This window comes from Marmota monax, unplaced genomic scaffold (assembly GCF_021218885.2).
Source record: "Marmota monax isolate L192 unplaced genomic scaffold, Marmota_monax_Labrador192_F-V1.1 WCK01_AAM20220418_F8-fsc00035, whole genome shotgun sequence".
In the NCBI taxonomy this organism is placed as follows: Eukaryota; Metazoa; Chordata; class Mammalia; order Rodentia; family Sciuridae; genus Marmota; species Marmota monax.
Window position 1 is genome coordinate 8,027,842 of NW_026691961.1, and position 27,195 is coordinate 8,055,036.

The 27,195-nt window shown below is 59.3% G+C and overlaps 1 protein-coding gene across 1 annotated transcript in view; it reads right to left on the reverse strand.

Annotated features, from left to right (window-relative positions):
- Positions 1–3,337: 3,337 nt before the first annotated feature.
- Lmf1 (lipase maturation factor 1) overlaps positions 3,338–27,195 on the reverse strand; it is a 64,584-nt gene continuing 40,726 nt past the window's right edge. Inside the window, 7 exon segments of the mRNA XM_058578624.1 lie at positions 3,338–7,148; positions 9,414–9,526; positions 9,960–10,063; positions 10,212–10,365; positions 10,644–10,830; positions 14,961–15,128; positions 20,587–20,652. Coding sequence (XP_058434607.1) covers positions 6,900–7,148; positions 9,414–9,526; positions 9,960–10,063; positions 10,212–10,365; positions 10,644–10,830; positions 14,961–15,128; positions 20,587–20,652 — 1,041 coding nt within the window. The 3' untranslated portion in view covers positions 3,338–6,899.

Genomic DNA, 27,195 nt, shown 5'->3' on the forward strand with positions numbered 1-27,195 from the left:
CAGCAGTTGAGGCCTGGGCAGGCTGTGTGCCCTCAGGGATCAAGGGGGTCCTTCCCCCCCTGGTGACTGTTACTGTGGCTGGTGGCCATGTGGCTGCTCTCTGCCCGTCTCATTGATTCAGGGCCACCACAGCCAGGATGATCTCTTAACTTTATTATGCAAAACCCTATTTTCCAAATTGGGCTCTATTTGCAGGTTTTGGGATCAGGATGTGCATTTATGTCTTGAGGTCCACCATTCTCTCTATGATGGTGGTTCTATAGCCACCCAGGTCAGTCTCCTGGTGTCCCCTTCCTGCCCCAGCTGGACCCACAGACCCACGGGGATGGGAGGGAACAGCCTCCAGTGGAGGCCCTTGCTGGTTCTTGGTTCAGAGGTGAGGTTGTGGGGATCAGCATAGCTGCTGGCTTCTTCCAGGGTCCCTGCCTTAGGGGCACAAAGTCTGAGCTCAGCATGACAATCTGCTGCTGTCACCAAGGTTGTTTCCTCACTGTCACTGGATTGGAGGAGGCTGCTGCTGGTTTGGCAGTGGGTCCTGTCCTGGTACCAAGGCAAGGGCCTGAGCAGGCTATGCTTGAGATGTTCGCAGGGGAGGATGTACCAGGGCAGAACCTGGGATGTACCAGGTACATATGACAGGTATATTGTGGGATGTACCAGGTCTGGACCCACTGCCAAGCCAGACAGCTTCTGCCTGTCCCCGGGGGATGCTCCCTGGGCACTGCCTGCAGGGACTGGGCTCAGCACTGGAATCCCTGGGTCCAGAGGGGCCTTGTGAGCATTATGGCATCTAGGCAGGGGTCTAGGACACAATCTGCCCTGCTGGCAGGCCTGTCCCTGACTCCTGCCAGCAGACTGAGGCACAGGGAGTGTGTCCAACCGGTTCAGTGTCCTGGACTTATGCTACAGCACAACTGTGGTGCCCAGCCCTAACAGGTGACACCCAGCTGTCTCTGTCCCTGTCCCCAGCAGGCGCAGAGCCTCCCCTCACTGTGATATCAGCCCTGGCTTGGCCTGAGACCTCAGGCGCCCTCCACTGGCCCTGGGGATGTGGCAGGAGAACTCTGCAGTGACGTGTGGCCGGTCAGTGCAGAGCTGCCTTGAGGCCTTCCAGTGGCCACTGCCACCAGGGGGCCCTCTGGGCTTGGCAGCCTCCACTGCTTCCCCAGGGCTCCAGGCTGCACCAGGCCAGACCAGAGCCCATGTCTGGAAAACCTGGCTCTGTGCCCTCAGTGTTCATGGGGAGGACGGACAGGCTGCCCACTGTGGGCTGTGCAGCCCCAGGCGGGATAGACTTGAGGTGGGGGATGGCGGGGTGGGGGCGCTTCTGCACAAGGCGTGGCCACATCCCAGCAGGCAGGGCTGCGGGCAGAGCGCTCCTGTTCTGGAAGGTCTTGCCAACCACACACGGGAAAGCTGTCAGCCAAGTGTCTGCAGAGAGGTGCCAGGGAGCTCATGTGTCTGTGATGTCGCCTGCCAGTGGGTACCATCAGTCCCTGGTGCCCTGTGGGCCTCCCCTGCGAACATCTCCAAGGCCTGGGCCTGTCCTGTGTTGCCCCAGCACTGGGCTGTGAAGGAAGCAGTGTCCATGGCCCTCTGTGGGGCCAGCAGGAGTGGGGGGCCTGGCCCTGGTTGCAAGGGTGACTGAGGGCACTCGGGGCTACATTCTGCCACCTGCTCCCAGGCTGGCAGTGTGTGATCTCTGGGGGCTACAATAAAGGGCCTCACCTGGGGCTTCAAGCAGGAGAGTTTATCCTCCCACAGGTTGGAGGCCCCGGGTCAGAATTCAGGTGTGGGCAGGGCCACCCTCCATTAAGGTTGGTGGGAGGACTGTCCTTCCTGCTCTGGTCTCATCCCTCCTCCTGTCTCCTCTCTGAGCACCTGTCACTGATTTGCAGACCTCCCAATCCTCAATTCTTCTCAAGGACCCTCTTCCCAAATGTCACATCCTGAGGTCCAGGGTGGATCTGAATTTGGGGACACTACCCAGCCCACTGCAGTGGCATCATCTGGGGATACGGCCGATCCTCAGGTGGAGCTGATGCTCCAGTGATGGGGCAGACAGTTGCAGGAAGGGCCAAGCTGTGGGGACCAGGGGCTTCCCCAGGGGCTGGTGGAGAGCCTGTGCCTCCTGGGCTGGGCAGGTACTGATGGGCCTGGGCCTGGCCCCACCTCTGCTCACAGCAAAGGCAGGAACGGAGCCTGGCTGCCCAGCCCTACAGCTGCGTGGCTGCCCCGGGGCGGACGTTGAGGGACACAGAGGCCCTGGCTACTGCTGGTAGAGCTTGGTGTTCTTCCATCCAGTTGTGAGTGGGGCCATGTGGGGAGAGGAAGCCACTTGACGGAGCCCAGCCCACCCCAAGGAGCAAGGCTGCTCCCTTCTCCTGTGCCCAGGCAGCTGCTCCCTGGCTATCAATCCAGGCCATTGAGATGCTAATGTGCCTACCATGGAGGGCACAGCTGAAGGGCTGGCACCAGTGCTGGGGCCCAGGTGCAGCCTGCTGGAGCCAGGCGAGGGGCCTGACCTTCCCTGAGGACAAGTGGGTGTTGCCTGCCACCTGGGGGGTATAGTGTGGTCCCACTTGGCCCGTCCACTTGGTGGCAGCCTCCCTGGCTGGCCTGGCAGGTGAGGCTGCGCTCAAGGCACAAGGCTGCCTTGGGCCTTGCCTGTGCCACTTGAGCTCAGAGCTGACTTTAGGAAAATGCAGCCAAGGACAGCGGAGTTACCAGGGCATGGCACAGGCTGGGTGGCAGGGCAGTGTGGAGGGTATGTTCGCCCAGGGCCCCTCTCCCTTCCCACATGTCCAGTGCAAGGCTCCCCATGCCCAACACAGCAGGCTCTGAGTGACATGGGTTACTGTGATGGGAACACATGCAAAGTCTGAGCCCAGACGATGTCCACAGCAGACATCAGCATGGCCAGAGTCCGGTGGCCCCCAGGCATGGCCCTGGCTTGCAGCCCTACCGGAGGGAGGCCAAGTTTTCTGTGGGGTACTCTGTGGCAGCGTAAGGCTGGTACAGCTGTCCTGGAAGAGTGCAGGGGAGCTGTCTCTGTGCCTGATCCTGTGAGCAGTTGTGGCCTTAACTTGCTGCCTGCACACCAGGCCTCTGACTGGGCTGGCAGCTTTGTTGGTCCTCCTGGGGTGTGGCAGTGTCTCTCCTTTCCAGTGACTTTATCCAGGAGTGGCTGTGCGCACAGGTACCCAGGAGGCCGGAGCCTGCACAGAAGGGATCAGGACCATGGCACCTTGGGCCTGTCCAGAGCTAGGTGTAAGTGACATAAACGAAACCCACCTATTTTATACCACAGTGGCTTCTGACAAACGTACACCCCTGCTGGTGTGTTCCCCAGCCCCATCCTTCCTGGGGACCCCTTCTAATGGAAGGACTGTGCTGAGCCAGTGTTGACATCAGATGCTGCCATGGTGTGCCGCCAGCCACGTGTGGGAGAACCCCTGGCTCCTGTTCTCCCTGGCAGATGCCCCCAGGCTGTGCTCGCTCCTGGGGAGGCCCTGGACAGTGCCTGTGCGGCTGTGGGAGTCACTACCTAGCTTCTGCAGGTGGGTGGTGCCCAACACTTTGAGCTGTCCAGAGCTCCCCTGGAAGAGTCTCCCATCTTCCTCCTCCTGGGACTTCTGAGATTTTGTGTCCAGGGTCGCCATGACAGCCACATCTTCCCTGGGTCTTCCCCTGACCTAGGACGTGGGCTCATATGGGAGGCAAGTTGCCCACAGTGTTCCCCTTCTCCACTTGGGCCGTGTCCAGCTCTGCTGCGTGGTTGCAGATAAGGCTGTGCAGCTACTTGAGGCCTGCAGGGATGGCCTCCAGGTCAGGGAGAAGATGAGGCATGGCAGGTGCTGGGAGAAGGGCTCTGCTGTCCCTCAGTTGCACACCGACACTAGGAAACCCTTGGCAAGTGAGGGCCCAGCCGTGCCCAGCAAGTCAAGGCAGGTTGTGGGCTGAGACCACTAGGTTCCAGGGCTGACCTCATCTGGCGTGGTCTGGCCACCGTCTGCACCGGGGTTTGGGCAGAGCCCTAGAGTAGCGAGTTGCCTGGTCCAGACCCAGTGCCAGCCTAGGCGGGGCCGGCTGCGTGCCTGCAGGGAGGAAGCAGCCTGCCTTGCCCAGGCCTGGAGATGACTGGCAGGGTGAGGGCTGAGCAGGCAGCAGCAGGTGCTGAGGGGCGGGCATCACTGAGGTACATGTTTGTAGGCTACCAGGTGGCCCCTGCTGCCTTACCTGACCTGGACGTGGCACCCCACCCCTGCAAGGCCCAGCGACTCCCCCCCCCAACTTCTGGCCAACGCCTGATACATGCGGACAGCCCAGCCACTGGGTGGCAGACGGCGAAGGTAAGTCTCCAGCCCCATTGGCTCCTGTGTCCTCCCCAGACCCAGAAGGGGGCCAGTGGCCCTGCATTGGCCACTGCAGTTGATGTGCTGTACAGTGTCTCCAGTCCCTGGCCAGGTCCAGGCTCTCGGAACACTCAGGGACTGTGTTCTAGAATCCGGATGTAAAACAGACATAACTGCAAAGTCGGCCATCTTGAACTTGACACTGCATTCCGTTCTCCTGTGGCCCCTGCCTCTTCGGGCCACCCAACCTGCTGCTGAACTGCTCCTAGGACGTGGCCACAGGCAGTCACATGGGCACTTCTGCACCTGGCCCCTTCCAGAACCTCGTTTCCAGGGTCCTCCTGTGGCTGAAGTCTGCCCATCAGTAGATTGATAGGCCTCTGGCTGTCATGAATGATGTTGGGAATGTTGTCCTCAGTCTTCCCGGGCCCATGGCTGGAAGTGTGACAGCAGGGCCCAGCTTTGTCCCAGGGGACCGTAGAGGCAGCAGGTCCACCCTCTGTCCTCAGGGCTCCATCTGTGCTCCCCTTGTGGCCAAGGATGGCCAGTGCTCTCCAGGTACACACTGGGATTTGCATCTGCTTCACAGGAGGCTCCGTGCATGTCCTCCTCCTGGTCCTTGCTGGGCTTTTGTCTCCTGTGGTGGTGTCTGCGTGCTCTGGACACCACTCTGAGATGCAGTCCTGGTGAGTTTGGTGACCTGTCCCATGTCCTAGGGTGTCCCTGGGCTTTACCATTTGTGTCTGCAGTTGGTTCTCCTTCGGGATTTCTCCTGTTTAACTTCTGCACATGGTGTGAAGGGCCCACACATTCTTCAAACTGGGACCTCAGCACCCTTGTCAACAGCTGTCAGAGTTTTTCTAGGCTGCTGACCTGTGCCAGCGCCAGTTTTGGCTACTGCAGCTTTGTTGCAGAGTTTGAAATCAGACTGTGAGGGCTCTAGCTTTATTCCTCGTTATTTGCAGTCACAAGAGCCTGAGAATTGGGGCTCCATTGCCGTAGACGAGGCCACTGGACCCTGGACAGGCCTGGTGGAGCCTCAGGCCACTCTCCCATCTGTGTGCCTCTTGGGACGCCCAGTCTTTACTGCTCATCCTGGCTGGGCTAGTTCCCGGGCACCCAGCTCCTCTAGCTGCTTCCTCAGTTCAGTGGGTGACAGTCCCAGGTCTCCGGCTCCCACTCACAAGCACCACCCACCCCACACTGGCTCCTGTTGTCAGTGCCCCAAAACCCACACTGACCACTGCAGACTGAGTACAGCCAGGCACTCTGCCCTGCGTGGACAGTGCCACAGGGAGCTGAGGGCAGACACAAATGTGCCGGCTCCTCAGGGAGTAGGGCTGGTGAGGGAGAGGCGACTGCGGTCACCATCAGGACCTCAGGCCCCTGGAGTGTCCCCAGGTGAGCAGATGTCTAGAGTGACCACACCCTGGGGTGGGGGTCTCCCTGAACAGGGCTGGGCACCTGGAGTCAGAGCCCAGGGGGACACTGCCAGCTGACCCTGAGCCCTGCTGCACCCTAGGAGGCCTGGCTGGTGTCTTCGTCCTATGGTTCCACGTGGCTGGCAGACACACAGACAGCTGACAGACGATCAAGAGCGGGCGGCTGTCTGGGATGGTGAGCTGCTCCTGCCTGGCCCTCCCTGGCCTTCCCTTGGGGGGGGGCTGTCAGGCTGGAGGGTGCCTCCCCCAGGCCTGCCGTGGCTCTTGCTGGTTGTCTCGGACCCTGCCTTCCAGCTAGGACTGTGGGGCGGTGGCCGCAGGCTTCCCCCCAGGGCTTGCCTCTCCAGAGGAGAGTCCCTGACAGTTCTAGTCACTGCTGTCCTGCGGAGACCCCTCACAGGGCCCCAGGAAGGGTCCCGGGGTTGGGGCAGCCAGTCAGCCCTGAGGTTGCTGAGGGCAGACTGGCTGGCTCCAGGCTCCCTGCTCCAAGGCCCATCTGTCCCCATAGACACAAGGCGCCTATTTCCCCAGGAGCCAGAGCACTGACCCTCTGTTCCTTTCTAGGCTGACTAGGCAGGCTGAGGGGCTCCACACAGGGGGCTCCTCCGACTGTGCCCAGCTTGGCTGGCCTGTTGTGGAGCCACCTTGTCCCTGGAAGGCTTTGCAGAATGGCTGGCCGTGGCACTGTGGGTAGAGGGTGGGGTGGGACAGGCTCCTCCAGGTGCCTTGCGACCCACCCCACTCAGCCAGGAGGGAGCATGGCATCCCAGCACACCCCCAGGCATGGTGCCGCCATCCCTGTGGCCTCTGCAGGTCACTAATACGAGGCTGGGGACACAGCCACATGTGGAGGACGGTGGCTCTGTCCACACCTCAAAGGCTGACCACGTGGGGAGGATGTGGGGTACAGGTGTAGACTGTGATGAGTTTGAGATAATAGAGGTGGGCCCATCTAGGTGGGCTGCAGGCCTAGTCCCCTCCTGTGTGGGCACGGTTCCCTGGGCGGGGCTGCTCCTGAGCTTGGGCAGCTGTCCCCTGTGAGGGCAAGAGGATGGGCAGGTGCAGTACTTGGAGGCCTGGTGCCAGGCTGCCCTGTGGGAGATCAGGGGTCACCCTCCTGGAAAGGGGCAATGGGCACCAGGGAATCACACAGCAGTGCCTGTCCGTGGGCCTTTATTGTGGCTTTGCCTGGAGAGGCTAGTCCTGCTCCCTGAAGTAGCCCTCCAGGTCCTCGAGGCGGACTGCGGGGAAGTAGGGGCCGAGCCTCCTGCGCACCCACCACTTGCCCTCTGCGGCGTGCTTGCCCCCAGGAAGGCTGAACTTGTACCGCCAGTGCTCTGCTCGGATCCACCTGTGGGGACAGGAACAGCAGGTCAGTCCCCCAGTGGCCCCTATGCCTGCCCGCCCAGGCCGCCCATGCACAGAGCCTGCACAGAGGGAGGCCCCACCCTGAGCCTCTAGTGGCTCAGGGCCCGTGTTGTGCCCTGGGCCACAGGATGGCGGACACGCTATGTCCCGGGGAAGGGGGCTCCTCTGTGCTTTGGCCTGCACAGCGATGATGATCTCAGTGTCCCTGAGAAGGGGTGTGGCTCTAGGAAGGTGGGGCAGGCTGGCAGCTGTGTGCTCTCTGTCCTCCTCTTGGCATTTGGCCCTGGAGCCGTAGGAGCTTCGCAGGGGCCATGTGGAAAGGCACGAGTCGGCATGGGGCCAAGATCTGGTGAGCCCCATGCCTGGCGAGCCCTGTGGGTGCCATGCCCTGACCCAGCCGGCTACTGGCAGCGCTGGTGGCTGTGGTGACTCCCCTCCTTGGCGTGCCATCCACTGAGGTCACCCCTGCTGCGGCTGTGGTCCCTCGGCTCTGGTGTGCGTGCTCTGTGCAGGCGACGGTCCTCCTGGTCTGCACTGTCCTTCAGGCTGTTGGTGCTCTGGACTGCAACTACAGCTCCTTGACACCCTTCCCCACACTGGACTCCGCCATGTGGCAGCGACGTGCTCTCCAGGCATGGCAGGCATGTCTCTGCAGCGGGAGGCATTGAGACCCGCAGTGGAGTCTGCACAGTGGTCCTGACTCTCCTCCCCAGAGACCGCTGGACCATGTGTGTTGTGAGTGGTTGAAGGACCTGCACGGCAGCTGCCCAGACCTCTTGTCTGCAGAAGGGCACATCTCCAGTCGACATCTTGCTGGCTCTCCTGTGGATGCCACGAGGTCCCTGATCTCCCTTACCTCCTGCTCTGGATCTGCTGGAGGGGCCAAGCCTCAGGTCACACTGGGAGGCAGTGGTCATGTGCCCGGCACCAGGCCCCTGGCTCTACTAGGAGTCACCTCCTACATTCTGGGAGGGGCCCACATGGTCTCACTGCCCACTGGGGTGTGTCCCCCATTGCTGGGCAGCCTCTGACAGCTCGTGGGCAGGGGCTCCATGTTCAGAATGCAGCCAGGCCCACATGGTCCTGGGGCAGGGCAACTGCTCTGCAGTGGTGTCATTCTGTGATTGTCTTGCCTGATGGCTGCTCCTTGCCCTGGGGACGGAGGCAGCTTTCCTTGCACCTTCTGGCTGTTGGCTGGCAGGCAGCTCTGAGTTGCGCATCTTTATTGAGGCAGAAAGAAAACCCAGGAGCCTCTGCCTCAGGGCTGTGGCTGGGGGCCTGCCACCCTCCCTGCTTCAGGGCCACCGTTTGTGTCTGCAGCATCCAGAGCTTTCAGCTGTCCTTGGGAACAGGGAAGTGTCCACTCCCTCGTCAGGAGGATCAGGCAGTGGGGCGCATGCTCTGTAGCCATGTTCAATGTTCCCCTAGAAGTGAGCCCGCTGCCAACGCACAGCAGGGACAGGCTGGGTCTGGCACCTCCAGGTGCCCAGCCTCCACTGGAGACCACCACCGCCTCTGGTTTTCAGGCCTTCGGCACACGGGCTGCGACAGCTCAGTGGCCTTGCACAGCCTTGCTGGGATGGCATAAGCCCAGGTGGGAGCCTGGCCAGAGGGCCAGAGAAACCTGCCTCAAGTCTGGAGGGACACAGCTCCTGGACCAGAGAGGCCTGGCCACAGGCAAACCAGGGGACCGATGGCCTTGGGGGCTTGTGCTGGTCCAGGTCTGCTGGGCAGTGCGGGGAGGGCTTCCAGAAGCCTCAGTTGGCCAGGGGCCCCCTGCTTGGGCTGCCAGACGGCGCAGCTGCTGCCGCCTCTGTAGGCCCTCCTGCTGCCTGGCCAGCTGTGGGCAGCTCCACGGTGCAGCTGCCCTGAGGCTTCTTGAGGGGAAACAGGAGCATCTTCTGTCAGAATGGACGGCCAGCTGGGACTGCGCTGTCCCTCGTCCCTGGCTGCTCCCTGGCTCCACACACATCACAGCTCCCACTCAGACCCCAGTGTGGGAGGCTGCGGGGTCTCTGGAAAGCTGGGCTTGGCGGCCATCCATGGCTCCAGTGAATCCCTTACCCTAAGAGGATAGCTCCTGGGCTGCCACCGTGTCACTGTGCAGACCTCTGCTGGAGCGGGAGCCAGACAGGTCCCTTTGGGCACAGGGCTGGTGTGGGCCAGAGGCCCTGCGGGCAGGTTTTTTTTTTCCCAGATGGCCTGAGGCCCGTGAGGTCAAGCCCAGGCAAGGCCAGGAGGGGCTTACCTGGGCGGTGGCCTGCCCTCAAAGGGGTTGGAGGCGAGCAAGGACAGGGCCTGGGCGTCGTTGACCAGCAGCTTGCCGGCCAGCTGCAGAATCCACTCATTGTGCTCGTAGGTCTGCAGGGATGGTGCTCGTGAGTCTGGGGTGCAGGCTGTGCCTCCACCTCTCCAGCCATTCTTAGCACTGTCACTAAGGGTCTATTGCATGTGGGCTGCCTGCTGGCCTGAGGGTCACTTGTCTGTGTATACTTCTGCCCCCTCCCAGCCACCTGCCCCCTAGCCTTATCCTGCTGAGGCCATTTCCTCCAGCTAGGATGGCACTGGGAAGGCTCAGCAGGAGGAGGGCCAAGGGCCCTGGGCCTATGTCACTGTCAACACTGGTACCCCACAGCAAAGCCAGAACAGTGGTCTGTTGCAAGCACCCAGGGCATACCTGGGAGGGAGGGAGAGGTGGGGCAGCACTCCCTCACCTGGAAGGCCGCAAACCACATGAGCCAGTCCAGGCGGTAGTGGTAGGGGGTGATCAGGCATGGCCGCCTCCAGGGATCACCGGGCTTGCACTTGAATTCATAGTCCTCCCACACAGCATCAGGGGCACTGGCGTTGGGACTCGCTGTGCCCTGCAGGATCACCTCTGTCCGCTCCTTGGTGATGCTGTGGGAAGGCAGAGGCAGGGCCCGTGGGTCTGCAGCATTTCTGTGCCATGTGGGGTATGGGCTCTCCATCCACCTGAGGTGCTGGGGACTCCAACTCCCACCAGCCTGGGCCCAGAGTGGAGGGGCCAGTATGGGGCCAGCGGTACCTGCCAAAGGCCCCATAGCTGTTGACGATCCTGAGTGAGCCGAAGGTGGTGTTCATGACCTGCTTGGCGCTCAGCAGGTTGAGGACCACAGGAACACTGAGCCAGGCCAGGAGGACGCCCAGCGAGAGGTTGACCACGCGGCGCACAGCACAGCCTGCAGAGGGAAGGCAGGTCTTGTCAGCCGGCTCCCAAGCCTAGCAAGGAGCAGCAGTGTCCCCTTGGCTTGTGCCCCTGAGACCTGGTTGCTGCCCTCCAGGCTCAAGGAGAACCGGGGACACCTCAGCTGGCCTCCTATCCACAATCCCTTGTAGGGGTCTGGCTGTCCCAGCTCCTGGGATACAGTAGGGGCCTTCCCAACTGCCCTCCCCTGCCCTTCTGAGGTGTGGGAGCCCTGTGGCTGTCCAGCATGCAGTTGTCCTTGTTGCGTCCTACCTACGTGTCTTGGCCGGGACTGGGCCCCTTGGGCTTCTTCGTCCTGCAGTTTCAGGGCTCTGTCCTTCAGGCCAGCTGGCCCTGAGGGAAACAGGAATCCCAGAGAGGCGTCGTCAAAGCAGCTGAGGCTGGGCACGATAGTCAGCCAGTTCAGGAAGCTCAGGTTCCCACTGAGGATGAGGACCACCTGTGGGGAAGGGCTGGGCTAGCGTCAGGCAGGGCCTCCAGGACTCGCCGCTGCCCTCTGTGCCCATCCCCTGCAGCTGCCCACATCTTCCTTGCTCAGCAAGAAGGACGCCCCAAGGAACAGAGTTAGAGTGCACCCCGGCTGTCAGCTCCAGGCCCTTCTTGTCCTTTGGTGTTGGGGTTGAGCCTAGGGGCATGCTGCCACTGAGCTAGGTCCCCAACCTTTTTGAGACACGGTCTTGCTAAGTTGCCCAGGCTGGCCTAGAACTTGTGACCCTCCTGCTTAGCCCTGTATAGGAGTGTGCCACCGTGCCCTGTACTAGGCCACCCTATGGTGCAGAACTGCCTAAAGGTGGATGTGGAGCCCACACAGGGGGCAGCAAGCCCAGCGAGGGTGGTGGCAGCTGGGTGGGAAACGTGGAAAGCCAGCCCAGCCCTCGTGCTGGCAGTGCTGATCACCTGACCCCTGCTCAGGACGGCCATCCCCTCAGAGCTCCCTGGAGCCTCTGGCCTTTCTTGGGCTTCAAAAGAAGGCAGCTTCCTTGGCCTAGAGGAGTGTAGCCAAGGGCCACCCTCTGGGATGGCATCTGCCCCAGCAGAGGGGGCAAGCCCCGGGTTCTCATCCTGCAGTGGATACAGCAGAGGCAGCTTCTGCTGATGCCAGAAGAGCTGGCCTGGATCAGGCCCAAGGGCCATGTGCCAACCCTGAGGTGCAATGTTGCCAGCATCCAGCCTGGAGCCTGGGGCAGTGGCTGCTGAGGTGTGCTCAGGGCTTCCTGGGTCCCGCCAGCAGTCTGCCCAGCCCATGGCTGAGGTCTCCATCACCCAGCTCCCGGGGCCTGTCCCTGCTCTGCTTGCAGGTTCCTTCACGTTCTGCACTTCCAAAGCCCTCCCCATGGAAGTCCAGCTGTGGATGGACACAGCTCAGCACTGACCAAGCCCGAGATGGGGAGAATAGCTGGTACCCTGCTCAGGACAAGGCTGCTGGGAGGAAGTGGTGTAGGGCTGAGGCCCTGCTAGAGTAATAGGAGGTGACCAGGACTGACCAGAGGAAAATGTGGAGAGCTGCCAATGCCATGCTGGTAGGTCCAGCAGGAGGACGACAAGCTCATGAGGACAGTGCTAGTGACCACCAGCCCATGGGTGTGGCATCCAGGCTGCTGGGGCCAAGGCATGTCCTCTTCAGGATAGCTCTGGTGCCACCCCAACGGCCGATAGTTGTGCTGTGTTGGTGGGAGTGGACCAGGGCAGCTCCCCATGGCCCTGCCCCACGCTCCTGGACTTTGGTCTCGGCCTAGTCCTAGTGAGGAGTGGGAGCTCTGAGGCCATATATGTGGGCGTGACGAGGGCTTCGTGCAGGGGAGCAGGGTTTCGTTGGCTTTGTGGCTATGACTGCAGCTTAGGAACTGTGGATTCAAGGCTCTCCCTGGATCCGTTGGGAGAACTAATTTTCCTGGTTCCAAGTTCAAAAATAATTCTTATTCTTCTCTGTTTATGATGTCACCAAACCCCTGGGCCCAAGTAGCCCAGCCCCACACTTGCCCAATCTGCAGTTTCTCTACCAGCTTCCTGGGCTGACCAGGGTCCCAGAGCTGCTGGGTGCTGGGTGTCCTCCCGTGGACAGGTAGGGCCCGGGACGCAGGGACTGTGGTTGTGACAGGAGGGCTGTTCAGAGTCCCGAGCCCCCTCCTACATGGGGAGGGTCCAGGGCTGGTGGTGGGCCTGACTTCAAGCTGAGCCCTTTGGGGTGTCGTGGGAGGGATGCCCTGGGAAGCACCCACTCCACCTCATGCCTTCTGGGGTTGGCCTGGTCTGGGATGGTAGCTGGGAGGAAGCAGCCTCCTCTGCTTGTCCGCGGCTACAGGAGGCCATTTCCTCCAGCTAGGATGGCACTTGAGAGCCCTGGCTTCCTCTGAGTCTCTGCCTCCTTGAGGGCGGGTGGCGGAACTTGCCCAGTTTCAACTTCTCCTGCTCCGACTGTACAGCAGATCCCTCAGGCCAGGGGTCCCATCCCTTGCTTGGGGGAATCCCAGAAGGCTGGTGTCCAGCCTGCCTATGCCCACTTGCTTCCTGGGAGGAGCCTGCCTTGTGACCTCACTGTGGCCCTAGAGACATGGGAAGGCCACTTGCACACTGCCCGGGCCGCAGTGCACTCTGGCTGCTTTAGAGGTGCACGGTGAGCCATGGGAGGGAGCAGAGGCCACAGAGGCACCCAGGACTGGCCCAGCAGTTTCCTGTCTGCATCTGCCAGGGATGCACCTGGACCTGCAGGCCTGGAAAGGAGGCGAGCGCTTGGACCAGGACTTCTAAAGTACCACCAGAGCCCTTGTGGAGGGGCCTCTCCCCACTCAGGGACCTTAGGGCCCACCAGATTGGCAGCCTGGCAGGGCGGCACCTTATGTGATCCAGCCCCACGAACTTTTGGAAAAGGCAAATATGGGGACAGGAAAAGATGCAGGTTGGAGTGGTGGAAGACAACGGACAGAATGCAGGTCTCAGGGCACTGTGCCCTCTGAGAGGCACGTCACCTTGTGTTTGTCTAAGCCCACAGAGCACAGCAAGGGCGGCCCTGAGTGGGCGCTGAGTCTGAGCTAATGTGGGGGCTGGGGGGTGCATAGGGAGCCTCTGCAGTCTCTGCGGCTTTCCATGAACCCAAAACTGCTCCAAGAGAGGTCTTAAGAGCAATGTGAAGCGGCTGAGGGACACTGAGAGCAGGCGACTCCAGGGACAGGGTGAGTGTTCGAGCCAGGCACTGTGCAGGGCCTCTGGCCAGCTCTGGTTAAACATGACCTGCTCCCCAGAGAATAGGGGATGAGGGGAAAAGAGGCCGTAGGTCCAGACTCGGGAGCTGAGAGCGTTATGGGCTTCTTTGGGGGCAGTAAATTTGAAAACAGCCTTATTCCCAGGATAATACCAACCCTGAAGCTGCCTCAAGGAGGGAACATCTCTGCATGTCCAGTGTGTGTAAAGCACCCTGTGGCACTGCCCACCAGGCTGGGGGGACCACGGACAGTTGAGTGGACAGCAGACACACGTGGCCAGGCTGGGATGGAAGCCACACCAAGTCCACAGACCCAGGAACGTGCTCAAGCATGCGTGACTCGGGCTGCACCTCAGCACCTGGGCAGACTTGGGGACAAGCCGGCCCCTCGTCGTCAGCCAAACCAGACTCCAGGCTGAGCAGAGCATGGCCCGCGATGCAGGCAGCCTCACAACCCACAGACGACATGTGGCCCCGCACACCAGGAGGGAAGCAGGCCAGGCCCAGGGCAGGGTCCTGGGGCAGCCGTGGCTGCCCGGGGCCGACAGTAAGTCCCAAGCCCGAGTGATGGAGGAAGAACCTGGGTGGAAGCCACCTGAAATCTAAGGTGAGCTTATACTAAGCCCAAGGACGCACTGACCACAAGGTCACCCCAGGCTCTGCAGACAGATGTGTACTATTGGCTGGGACAGCCCTCCCCAGTTGGTTCCCTGGACACTGCTGGCCCTCAAGGAACTCAACCCACTACAAGGAGCTGCTCTTGCCCCAGCATGGTGACACAAGGACCCACGAAGCATGTGCCACCTGGGCTCCTGCTGGCCAGTGGTGGGAGGGGATGCTGCTCTGGCCAGGGGCAGTTCCCTGAGAGCCAAACACACTGCCCCTCACACCACAGCGTCCTCCAGAGCTCGTCTCATGGGAGACGAGGCACCAAGGCCCACCGCAGCCTGCGGGCAGAGGTGGGAGGGGCCTGGACCCCCACGCACACCAACGCACAGAGGGAGACCCACTGTGCCCACGGCCGCGCAGCTCTCTGTGGAATCTCTGTGGACACGTCTGCAGGAGACCTGTCCAGAGGTGGTGTGGGTGCCAGGAGGTTGAAGGGGTCATGCACCTTGCCGGGGAGCCTGGGAGGGCAGAGGGTGGGCTGGGCACCCACCTGATGTCAGGGGACCAGCTCCAGGAATCCCAGTCCTGGTGCAGACAGTGCATGTGAAAGGAAACTTCTAGAACTTAAGGAAAAACTTTAGGGCTAAACCTGACAACATGGGGAATGCCATGTCCAGTGTGCCTGTCCCTCTCTACCCCCCAGGTCCCCCCTTGGGAGGAGCTGTGTAGGGCACCAGTGCAGGGGACAGGGGGCCACTCACCTGGAACAGGATCTGAAGCACGCCATGGAGGATGCACATCCGTCGCCCGAGGAACAGGAAGAAGGGTACCAGGAGCTCTAGGAAGTGGTTGCTGAGGGCCTCAAAGCGGTGCACCCACCAGGGCGTCCTGTGCAGGAAGTAGGCCAGGGGGCTGGGCACTGGCTGGGTCTGCAGGGACAAGGAGGCCTGTGAGCCACTGAGCTGCGAGTGGATCCAGGTGGTGGGGCTCTAGGATGGCACGCCCCCAGCCCTGCACACAGAGCTGACCTGGCCAGCCTGAGAGGCAGAGCACACTCCTTCTCTGCTTTAAAACTGTCACTATCTAAATACAGAAAATGCACTTCTTAGTTGCAAGAGCTCCTTTGAACCAGTATGCCCAAATGAAGGACACAAGGGGGCCTGGGGAGGCTCACTGCCTGCCACAGGCAGAAGGCAGGTGGCCTCTGGGGGGCTGCACAAGGAGCAGCTGGAGTGCAGAGCGTGGGGCCCCTCGACACACATCAGGTGACTCTGAGCAAGCAGGAGACAATGGGTGCCATCCACACAGAGAAGGAACAAAACTGACCGGAAGAGCATGCCCATGTCTTCTTGGGTGCCATTCCCCTGGGTGTGGCCTTGGCCACAGAACATTAAAACAGTGACACCCATCAGGCCTGGCTCCTGCCACCCCAGCCTCAGTGTGAGGAGCCCCTGCCAGTTTGGGCCACAGTGCCTCCATGGCTGTCCCCACTTCCTGGGCTCTGTGTTTGCCCTCCCAGTGGGCAGCACCTGCTACTTGCCCAACCTGAGTTGAAGTCCACAGCTGGCTAGATGGGAGAAGAGCGGACTCTTCCCCTAACCATGCCATGGGGAGAGATGGGTGCCCTCCAGCCCTCTGCAGGTGCACCCAGAGGGTGGGCGCCCATCTCCAAGATGCTTCCCACAGAAATAAGCAACCTGGTCTGTGCAGTGTGACCCACGGCCCTACACTGGGGACAGAACCCTTGGCTGTGGGTTCCTGCACCAGCACTGGGCGTCCCAACCAGGGCTCCACCTGGACCCACGTGCTCACTCTGCAGCTGTGGTAGAGACCAGGGATTATGGCGTCTGACCCCACCACACGGGAGAAGGGGATTTGAGGGGTTGTGTCCCAAGTGGACAGAACCTTTAAGGAGTGACATGAGGGTGGAATGGGATAGCACCTGCCTGAGCATGGGGACAGTGACACAGACTCTGGATTCCACAGATCACTGGAAATCCCAGCGAGATGGGGTAGGGAGGACAAGTGAGTGGGGCAGAACAGCTACTCTACAGGGGGCTGGGGCAGGGGCTCTGGACTGGGGAAGGCCAGGCCCCTGCAGGTTCAGAGGGGAATGGAGATGGAATAAAACACCAGGTACAGGTTGACCACGGCCAGTGGCCCTGGCCTGGCTGCGTCTGGGAGGGAGATGTTGCCAGTGTTGGCCACGACGGTCCTGGCAAGGAGGTCTGTTTTCCAGGATGCACCCCTCCCAGCCTGGCTGGCTCCACGGAGCATGGCCTCTGGTCCTCCGGACAGAGGGCCTGCTCAATGCCCCAACTGCTGACCCCTCGTGGGGCAGAAGCCTCACTGTCTGCACTGAAGCTTGGTTGTGAGCTGTGGAGGAGCTGGCAGCCTTGAAGTGGCACCCAGGCAGGCGGTGGGAGCCGGCGCCGGGAGCCAGAGCCGCCCACTTGCGACCGGGTGAGGCGCGGCGCCATCCCCAGGTGCAAGACGTGCACAGCACAGCCCAGGCTTCAGGTCCTGCGTTGCAGATCTGCCCTCAAGGAGACAATCTTAAGGAGAAAACCATGAGCCCAGGGAGCTGGAGGGCCCATCCCCGCAGGGAAAGAACAGATGGTTGGTCCCCATTTTCCTACTTCAGCCACCACGGAGTGCGCTTGGGGATTTAGTGTGATGGCGACGCCATGCCTCATCTCAGGCGCACACACTGACGTGGTGAGTACTGCTTGCCGGGCACCACCACCAATCCCGGGAAGCCGGTCCCTATGCCAGCCCAGGGCCTGGTATGAGGCCTTTGCAGGAAGTCGGCGTCTGCGTGTTGAAGGCAGGGCTATGCCCGAAGCCCAAGCTCTCGCCTGCTTTGGGGTGACTGACCTCTTCCCTGGCACCGTGGTGCCGACGTGTTGTGGGCATGTGGAGGTGGCTCATGCTGACCAAAAAGTGAGACCTTGGGACAAACTGCAGGGGTGGCTGTGTTCCAGGAGCAGATCAGGGGCACCACTTGAGGCCCAACATGGTGATACTACTGGGATCAGAACCCGGCCCTGGAGGGGTGGACAGCCAGGGAGGCCGCTCTGGGGGTGCCTCCACAGTGCTCGCCTGAGCGGGAGCTGCCCGGCCACTGCGCGCCTCCCAAGGCAGTAGAGACGCAGGGAAGGAGAACGGAGCCATGCAGATGGGGCCTGGATGCAGAAACGCCAGGGAAGCGCAGGCGCCTTGATGCGAGCTGCTCTCGGTGCTGCTTCCCACACGGCAGCCACCAAGCCCCACCAGCTCGAGGGACCCACTAAGGGGAGCAAGCGTCTGTCCCCTCCACTAGAGCTCCGGCTGCCTGCAGGACTCACCTCTATGGAAAACCGCAGGGCGAGGGGCACTCTGGGACTTCCCAGCACAAGGCCCACCAGGAGGTCTGGAGGAGGCCAGTCAGCATGAGGCGGGGCAGACAGGGCATGGGGCCCCACTGAGCCACCACCTCCCAAAGAGCAGTCCCACTTGACACAGCATGGAGCCAAGCCTCCTGGCCAGGTCCAGCAAACCCCGGAGTCCCCAGGATCATAGGCTGCAGCCCCTGCCCTCAAGATTGCAGTGCACGGTGCAGCAGACACTGGCAGTGAGACGTGGACACAGGACCTTGGCCCACACCCCACGACCTGACCCTACGGGAAGACAGACTGCAAGCAGCCAACGTGCTGGCAGGTGTAAAAGCTGCTCACCAGCCCCTGGTTTCTGCAGGGTGGAGGAGGGGTGTGCACCTGCGTCTCCATGCTGTACACAGAGCCACTTGGAGCAGTCACCAGTCTAAGCGCAGCCTCCCTGCAGCTCTCCTCACGACTCTACAGTCCGTTTTCCATGTCAAGAGACAGACGAGCTTCAGGGACTATGGTCACAAGTCTGAACTCGCCACACGTGAAGTTGCAATCGTGTGACACCCAACACCAATGGCAAGTGTGTAGTGCTGCATGTCTGAGGCCATGCAGGTGTCAGGTCATGCAGAGGGCCCACTGCACGTGGCAGATGTAGTCCCCAGGACAGCCGTGGAGAGAGCACTATGGGAAACACAAGAGGGAACCTCCACCGTGAAACACAGATGCGACAGGGTCCTCGGCAAAGAGGCCCAATAGGAGGGGACTGGAGGGTCTGAAGATGCTGTGGCACAGTCAGAGAACACAACCAAACACTCCCCAAAATGCTTAGAAAGGAAAAAGCACCCACGTCCCGTGCAACAGCCTTGGCAGCCCCGTTCACGCGTGGCCGATTCCTGGGGAGAGCAGACGCCACAGGCTGTAGCCACAGACCCAAGGTGCTCCCCACGCACAACACCCTGTGGTCCAGGAGGCTACAGCCAGCAGGACTGCATGTTACAGAGTGCTGACCGGGACACCCAGAAGCACACCCTGAGCTCAGCACCAGCCTGCACCCAGCTAGTACAGGCAGCAAGTCCGCGTGGGAGGGCAGAGCACGTGGGGCCGCACCCTGCAAAGGATGAGCCCCAGAAGTGGTGGGCGCAGGTGAGACGGAGGCTCTGTCCCCTCTACAACTAGACACTGTTAAAGGGTGGGCCATGGGTGTGGAGACCTGGACTGACAAGAGGTGGAAGCCAAGGTCCTACCAGAGGGAAAGGAGCTCTGAGACGCAGTCCGTGCTCAGAGCCCACCCCAGCCTCTTGGTCCTGACCCTGGCCAGTTAGGCCTGCTTGACACCCAGGGCCAGCTGAGCTGCCCAGCTGACCCCTTCCCCAGTCTTAGTCAGGACAAGCACCCTCTGCCAGCCCTCAGGGCATGCTTCTGTGCCAAGTCTAGTCCCTAGCCAGGGCTGGGCCCATGACACGCCCTCTGCAGACAGCACAGGTCAGAACCCAGCCTGCACCCCAGGCCAACAGCCACACAGAGGGCACAAGCACTGGCCCCCAGTAGTCCTCACCCAGGGGACTGACCCATGGCTGTCCTTCTGGAGCCCCTGGGCCAGCCAGCATCACAGGGCCTAGCCTGGGCCAGGAGAGCTGGTGGCTGGCATGGCAGGACCCCAGAGCAGCATGGCTGACCTGCGCGGGGAAGGGGCTCCCTTCACCCCAGGCCTCTGGCAGGTTCAAAGCAGCCCTGACAGATTTTCAGTCTTCTCTCCCAACCCTCCTGCACTAAGTGCAGCAGTGACCACAGGGCTTCCATGGACGTGACCCTGTCCCACAGAAAGCCTGCCCCCACGCATGCATCCTGGCCAATTGGGTCCTGGGGAGGGGCGGGGATCCTCGCTGTTTCAGAGATGAGTCCCACATGTACAGTGGAGTGCACAACCAGGTAAGTGGACAAGAGCCCTGGCTGCAGAATGCAGGTGTTCTTTGGAGTGCATGTCCTGGGTGCAGCAGCACGCCCTGGGCTCTCTGGCAGGGCCTGGCTGGTGTACCTGCTTCTACTGCAGTGGCATCCCGACAGTTCCCAGGTTTGCCAACCCTGACCTGCAGACGCCCCATGTCCACAGCACCTGCTGCCACTGGCCCATGCTTGAGTGTAGGAAAGCCTTGCTGAGAGGCTGCCATGCTGGTTCTGGACCCTGAGGGACAGGCCAGCCTGGGCTTCACTGCTCAGGTTGAGGTCTCTGGGCCTTGTCCTCAGGGCAGGGGTGCCAACTGAGGCCATTCAGCAGGCAGCCTGCTCCCCATCATGGGCGAGGCCGAGATATTTCTTCTCTGGCATCCCACCCTGGGATAGAGGTGCTCGCGGGACCCTTGATAAGGCAGGTCAGGTCTTCTGGAGGACCTGACCGGGCTCGAAGCCTTAAAAAATAAACTCAAGGCATGCTGATCAAACCCAGCACAAATGCTGATGTCCATGTGCCCAGCCAGCAGACACTAGGACCCCGGGATTGACGCACAGCATACCGGAGCAGCAGCACCCTGTACTCAGGAGGCCAGGCTCGAGCTTGACAGAAAGCTCCAGCAGTGAGCCTCAGAGCTGTGGCAGTAGGGCAGAGGCATGGAGGACAGCCCTGCAGGACAGGATACACCGCGGTCTCCTGTGGCACCCTGATTAGCCCCGTGCCCACCCACACACGAGCACCAGACCTGGCAGGATGGGACGGCTGGGTGAGTCGGAGCCCTGGGCCGAGGCCTGGTACAGCCTCCAGGGACCCGAACAGAGCAGCAGTCACCTGCTTGGGTGATAGAGATGCACCCAGGGAAGGGCACAGCTGGGGGAGCTGCCACCCCAGAGGGTGAGGAAAGCCAGACAGCTGGACCTGCAGCCAGGGGTAGGTCAAACACCTGTCTACCAGCTGGCAGGCACATGACACTCTGCACACTGCCTCGTGATCCACCCTAGAGATCTGGGAGCAGGGATGTCCTCAGTGAATGGGGACTGGCACCCCTCGAGGACAGGCCCAGCTGCTCACCTCGTAGTGGAAGTCCAGGCAAGTGAGATCTCGCCAGCACTGGTCACCACGAATCTTGATCAGGCCCTGCAGAGGCAAGACAGCAAGCAGCGTCAGTCCCCAAGGACACACCTCCTCCAGCCATACCCTACCAGTCTGTAGTCACCACTCAGTTACTACCTGTCAGGGGATTAATTCACTGATTGGGTTAAGGCTCTCATAAGCCAGTCATTTCCCCTCTAAACCTTCTTGCATCATCTCATACATGAGCTTTTGGGAGACACCTAATATCCAAACCATAACACCACCCAAGCAACACCCACTCACCCATCATCCATTATCCCCACATCCACCATCCATTCATCCATACATCCATCGATCATCCATTCATCCACACATCCATCCACTCATCATCCATGCACCCATCAATCCATCAATCATCCACTCCTCATCCATTACTCCTCCATCATCTCTCCATCATCTAACACTAACTCATTCACCCATCCCTCATCTACCATTCCAACATCCACTACTCATAATCATCCCATCATCCATCTGTAAATGAGGAATCCACCATTGATCCACCATCCATCTATTCATCCACCCATTATGCATGCATCTATCATCCATGATCATGTAACTACCATCCATCATCTATCAAATACCATCTACCCATTCATCATCCATCCATCCATCATCCACACATCCATTATTTATCCATCGGACATCATTCACCCACCATCTAATCACCCATCTAACACCTACTCACCCACTTATCCATAATCTATCTACTATCACCCATGCATCTATGATCCATTATCTAGCCACCAGCAATCCAATATCCACTCATCCACTCACCATTTGTCCATCATTTTCCCACCATCCACCCACCCATCATCTACCATCTACCTACCCATTTTCCATCCATCATTTATCCACCACTCATCACTCATCCATCCACCCTTCATTCACGCATCCATCAATACATCAACCATCATTCATGCATCCATCCCTTGCACATCCATCCACATAGCCAGCATCTTCTCATCAACTTGTCCATCATCCATACACCAAATGTCCATGCTTCATAATACATCACTCACCTATCCATTGTCTATCCACCTTCCATTCACCCATTCAGCACCCACTCACCCATCATCCATATATCCATTGTTCATCTATCATTCATCCACCAATAATCTATCCACCACCCATCCAACATCCACGCAACCACCTATCCATCATCTACCCACCCTTTGTGCATGCATTCATATCCAGCCACCATCTATATAAACCATGCATCCATCATCCATCAACATTCAATATCCACTTATCCACCCATCCATCATCTATCTACCTATTGTCAGTGAATCTATCATCTATCCACCATCCGTTCACCTATTGAAACATCCACTCATAATCCAAGTATCATCTATCCCTCATTTGTCAATCCCATCATCCAACACCTACTCATCCACCTATCCTTCAACCATCTACCCTTCTGCCATCACCCACTCATCCAGTATCCATTTACCCATCATTCATTCCTGATCCATACACTCATTCTTTCATCTATAGGTCATTCATCTGTCTATCTACCCATCACCCCCCCACCCATTGTCCATCTACTCATCCATCATTCCACATATTTGCCCATCCATTACTCACTCACTCATCTATCTGTCATCTATTACACATCCATCTTCCCATCATCCATTAACTCATCCATCATCATTCCATCCAACCATCATCCATCCACAATCCATCCATCATTCATTCAGAGTTCTTGTGAGGTCTAGCTGGGCACAAAGATGATCATATCCCAGCAGAGGTGGAATGGGCAGGCACATCAAAGGTGCAGAGAAGAAAGGCCTGGAGCAGGTGCCTCTGCCTGCTATGACAAAGTGCGGGTGGCTTATCAACAGAGATTTATTTCTCAGAATCTGGAGGCTGAAAGTCAACTAGCATGGTTTGTTCTGATAAGGGCTCACTTGCAGATGGTCAATAACCTCTTGTTATGCCCCATGTGGAGGAAAGAAGATGAAGGGTCTCTGTGGTGATCCTTTTGTTAGGACACTAATCCCCTTCATGAGGGCTCCCCTTGCAGAGGTGTTAGAAGGTATTAACATTACCACACACAAGGGGTCAGAACTGGACACATGAATTTGGGGACATACTAACATTCAGTTCACACAGGAGGCGAGCCTGCAAGTGGATGGATTGACAGGGATGGCCTGAGGAGAGGGGCAGCCCTGAGAGCTGGGGGCTGCCATGCAAGGAAAGACCGAGTGCAGTACAGCTGACCAGGCAGTGGGCAGGAGGTTTGGTAAGGGCTAGTGTGTCTGTAGCAGAGAGGATAGGGAAAGGCCAAGATGGGAAGGCAAGAGGTGCCCAGGGAACCCAGACCTGGTGTGCAGGCAGGGAGACAAGAGAGACAACCAGATTGTCACTGAAGGCACAGGGGGCTAGCTAACCATAAGGAAGGGCAGTCAGACCTCGGGGAAGGGGCTGGGACCACCATCTAAGGCCTTCAGCTGACAAGCTTGCTTACCAAACCAGCCAATGGCACACTGTAATGACCCCTGCAGAACATTATCCCAGCTACATGAGTCAGCATTTGGGGGGTGGGTCCCAGTCAACACAACCAATTCTCACATGGGAAGAACATGGGGACAGCAGGGGTAGTGCACAGTCAGTGGTTCCCTAGCTACTCTGGTTGGCAAAGACCACAGCTTCTGCAGTCATCCAGGCAGGGAGACTGGCCAGGAGCAGGGCCATGCGCAGGCAGGTTGCATGGAACGTGGAGTGCAGAGGACGGCTGAGTGGGAGTGCCAGGAAGGGCTGTGGCCACGTGGAGCTGTGGTCTGGCCCCTGGAGGAGTGTGTGGGTATCCCCAACACCTAGGGGACAGAGACAAGCGATCGCAGGGAGCTGGGCAGGACAGACCCCCTGGCACCTGTAGGACCTCTCAGCTGTGAAGCTGGAGGAGCCACCTCCTGGGTCAGCACCGAGAGTCTCCAAGGTCTTAGAGACCCTGGCCGGCTCTCGACACTGCAGGGGAGCCACGTGCAGTGTGGAAGTCTGCCTGCCGTGTCCTGGGGCACTGCCTTGCACATAGGAGGAGTTGCCTGGTCAAGCGGAGTCTTTGGAAACTGGTGTGCTTGGACCACAAAGCACCGGGGATGCGGATGGTGTCCAGAAGGAACTCCTGCCTGGCATGCCCAGGATCACGTTCACGGGGCACCTCTGCCTTGTCAGGTGTGTCTGGCTGACCAGGACTTGGGCCAGCCTGCTGTAGGAGGCCCTACCTGCACCCACGGGGGTGGCTCCACTGGCTTCTGGTGAACGTGTCCACCAGCAGGGAAGCACAGCCACTACCTTTGACACCATGAGCCTGGGGAGCCCCCCCATCCCTTCAGAACCTAGGAGCAGGACTCTTTGGAGATTCAAACCAGGAAAAGGAGAAAAAAACAAAATAATTAAAATGTCATTCAAATGCTAAGCAGATATGAGACACTTAAAAATCTGAACTCTTCCTGCTGGAGCAGAGGATAATGGTGCTCCTCCCATCCCCTCCTCCTGCACTGCAGACACCAGGGCCCCAGGGGTCTTCCTTCCAGAGTGAGTGTCAAAGGCACAAAGCCCGCTTTGAGCCCCAGGCAGCCCACAGCAGGGCCAACCCAAAGGGAGCCAAGCGACCCACAGTTGTCCTTCCACCCTCCTGCTCTTGGCTTGGGAAGTGTGCCGGGCTGACAGAAGATGCTGTGGCCTCACTGTGAGCAGGGAGGGCATCCAGGCACTCCTCTCAGAGGTCCATGTGTCCCAGACCTGCTTCAAATCTCCCGCTGCACGTGGGATGCCCCAGCCTCATGTACGGGAAGGAAAGCTGTGACTCAAGTGTGGCTCTGGACACCTCGTTCCTCTGGCTCAGCCCTCGCCAGGGTGATGGCCCCTCTGCCCAGGGGGCTTTGCTTCCCTGTAACCCTGCAAGCAGGTGTGGGGGCTGACACAGACACTGCCTCTAGCAGAATGGGGCAGGCACCCCAGCTCAGGCTACCGGGACCTCTGCCTTCTGCCAACTGCCTGGTGTCCTGTGTCCCACAGCCTGTCCCATGCTTCTGTGGATGAGGGCACTGCTGCTAAGCAGAAGTGACCCATGGGTGCGCTGGCTCAGACAGACTCCCCAGGTCCAGCTGAATAGGGCAAATCCCAGGCCCCGAGAGCTCCCTGGCACCAAAGCGCTGGCACAGGATGGCACCGCTGGCACTCTGATTGCAGTGGACCAGGCCACCCACAGGCCACAGGTGAGCACAAAGTCTTCTGTGGGAAATCAGTACAGTGCCTCCATCTAAGATAGCTGCTCCTGCACTCTGTGTTCTAAGGGACCTGAGGCCTGGACGTGCGTTCTCATGAGCATCAGGGCGAGTCTACTGCCCGGCCAGGCTGCACCATACCAGCCCCTTGAAGGCCGCTTGGCTTTGCCAGAGCCAGAGGCACCACAGATGGAGCCAAGACCTGCCCCTGGTGAAAGTTCAGGGGCAGAGTGAGGGCCACACACGTCCTGGATGCCCCGGGCCTTGAGCCGTACGCTGGGCTGCACCAAGGCCTCCACATGATCCCCAGCCGTCGTCAGCCTGCTGGCCTGACCGGCGGGAAACAAGAAGGACTCTCACCACAGTGAGGATCTGCAAGACCATGCAGAGCTTCTCCTGCCTTGGACATGGCTTCTCTCCTGGAAGCTGTGCATCTCAGCAGGCCACTGCCAGGGAATTCACCTACTTCACATGTTGATTTCAACTTCACAAGCCAACAGAGGTTTCACATTCACTGTCCTTCTCTCCCTTTTGGGAAACAAGGTGTGAGTGACAGAGGCCTACACCTGTGCCCCTAAGTGGCATGCTCGTGTGCAAGGGCAGCATGAGGCCAGCCAGAGAACCCCTCGGGTGGGAGCGTGCACTAAGAGAAATCCCTAAGACTGTTCTGAATGGGTTTTCTGCACCACCCCTAAATCCTGGAGACCCTCTAGGAATCACCTGACACCCATACACGGGAGCCTTTGATGAGGGGCTGTGAGGAGCGGCCAGTCAGCTCCGAAAGCTTGGGCATGTAGGGGCTCGAGGCTGAGGGTTAGCAGTCCTGCTGCCATGGGCTGGGCGCGGACCAACAGCCGGAGGTCAGAGGCACAAAGAGGCTGCGGGGAGGGAGGCCTGCAGCTGGGTCCCGAGTCGGGGTCCGCTTGTTCCATGCTCTCTGTGCAGAATGACAGTGAAGAAGAAAGAGCTTTTCTTTAGTTCTGCTCACACTGATGCCATGAGACAAATCAGGATAACGGCTCTCATCTCAGAGTTAGGACAGCCAGGCAAGGAGTGCCGAGGACATGGCTGCTGCAGTGGCGTTCACGGGGTCATGCTGCACTCTGACACCTGTTCCTTATACGTATGCAGATCTCCCAGAGGTGCCCTGGCTCAGCGAGGCCGGCAGCCATAGCCTCTTTCCATCTCAGTTTCATAGCCAACTCCTTGCTCTTCTCTGCTAATGGTGTCTCCACCCTGTTCACTAACCTTTCTTGCCTACGATCCCCAACACGTCCCCCGGGCCCGAACATCCCCCAGAGTGCTCGGGGGCGGAACACTCTAACATGGAAACAGCTTTTAAAATAATTCTGGTTCGTCCTGTTCAGAACAGCTGCGGGGCCCACAGCAACAGGCTCCATCTCAGCAGCACACTTCCTGGACTGCAGGCAGTGTGGACCCTGCAGCCACAAGCAGTCCTGTTCTGAGGCAGAGGTGGACGGAATCTGTGTCCTCGTACAGGAAAGGCCCTGCGAGCCATGCCAGCAAGCTTCCCTTGTGCTGTTGCACCCAGCTCCCGGTTTCAGCCCCCGGGAATGCAGGTCTGGATGCAGAGGCACACCTGACTCCCAAACCCATACCCCAGTCCCCCATCTTCCTGGGGGAGGGCTGAGTGCTCCTGGGTATCCTAGGACTGCCATGGACTGCACAGGCATGGCCACTGCCCACCCCATGCCCTACCCACTCCTCCCAGGAACAGCTCTGTGCTGAGAGAGCTCCTGAAACAGTGGCCTGAGCTTCTTTTATTCTTCCAGAGACACAGATACCCACTTACTACGGCACAGTGTCAGAGACATTCTTCCTTCCTGTGGATCCAACTTGCCTTAGGGTTGAATATCCGTGAGTGGGGGAGGTATGGGTCTGTTTCTGGACTGTTACACTGATATGTTTCTAGCTTAGAGGAAGACTGTACTTCAGCTTTAAAATAAGCTATAAAATCACATAGTATAACCCTCCAACTCTGTCCATTTTCAAGATCCTGATTGCATAAAATTTCTATAATCAGTTTTTCAATTTCTCAAAAAGAAAAAGCAGCTCATAAGGGTCTGGTAGGTATTTCTTACCTCTATAGATAAAGTTGGGTGAGACAGACATCTTCACAGTGCTGAGTCTCGTGCTCTGTGGACACAGTACCTCAGGGCTTTTGAAATGCACATCTGCAAAGCTCCACAGTTTTTAATGCACACATCTCAAACCTTCTTAGTCAGATTTATTATGAGGTACTTGAGGGATTTTTGATGCAAGTATAGATAGCATGTTCACAATTTTACTCTCTAAA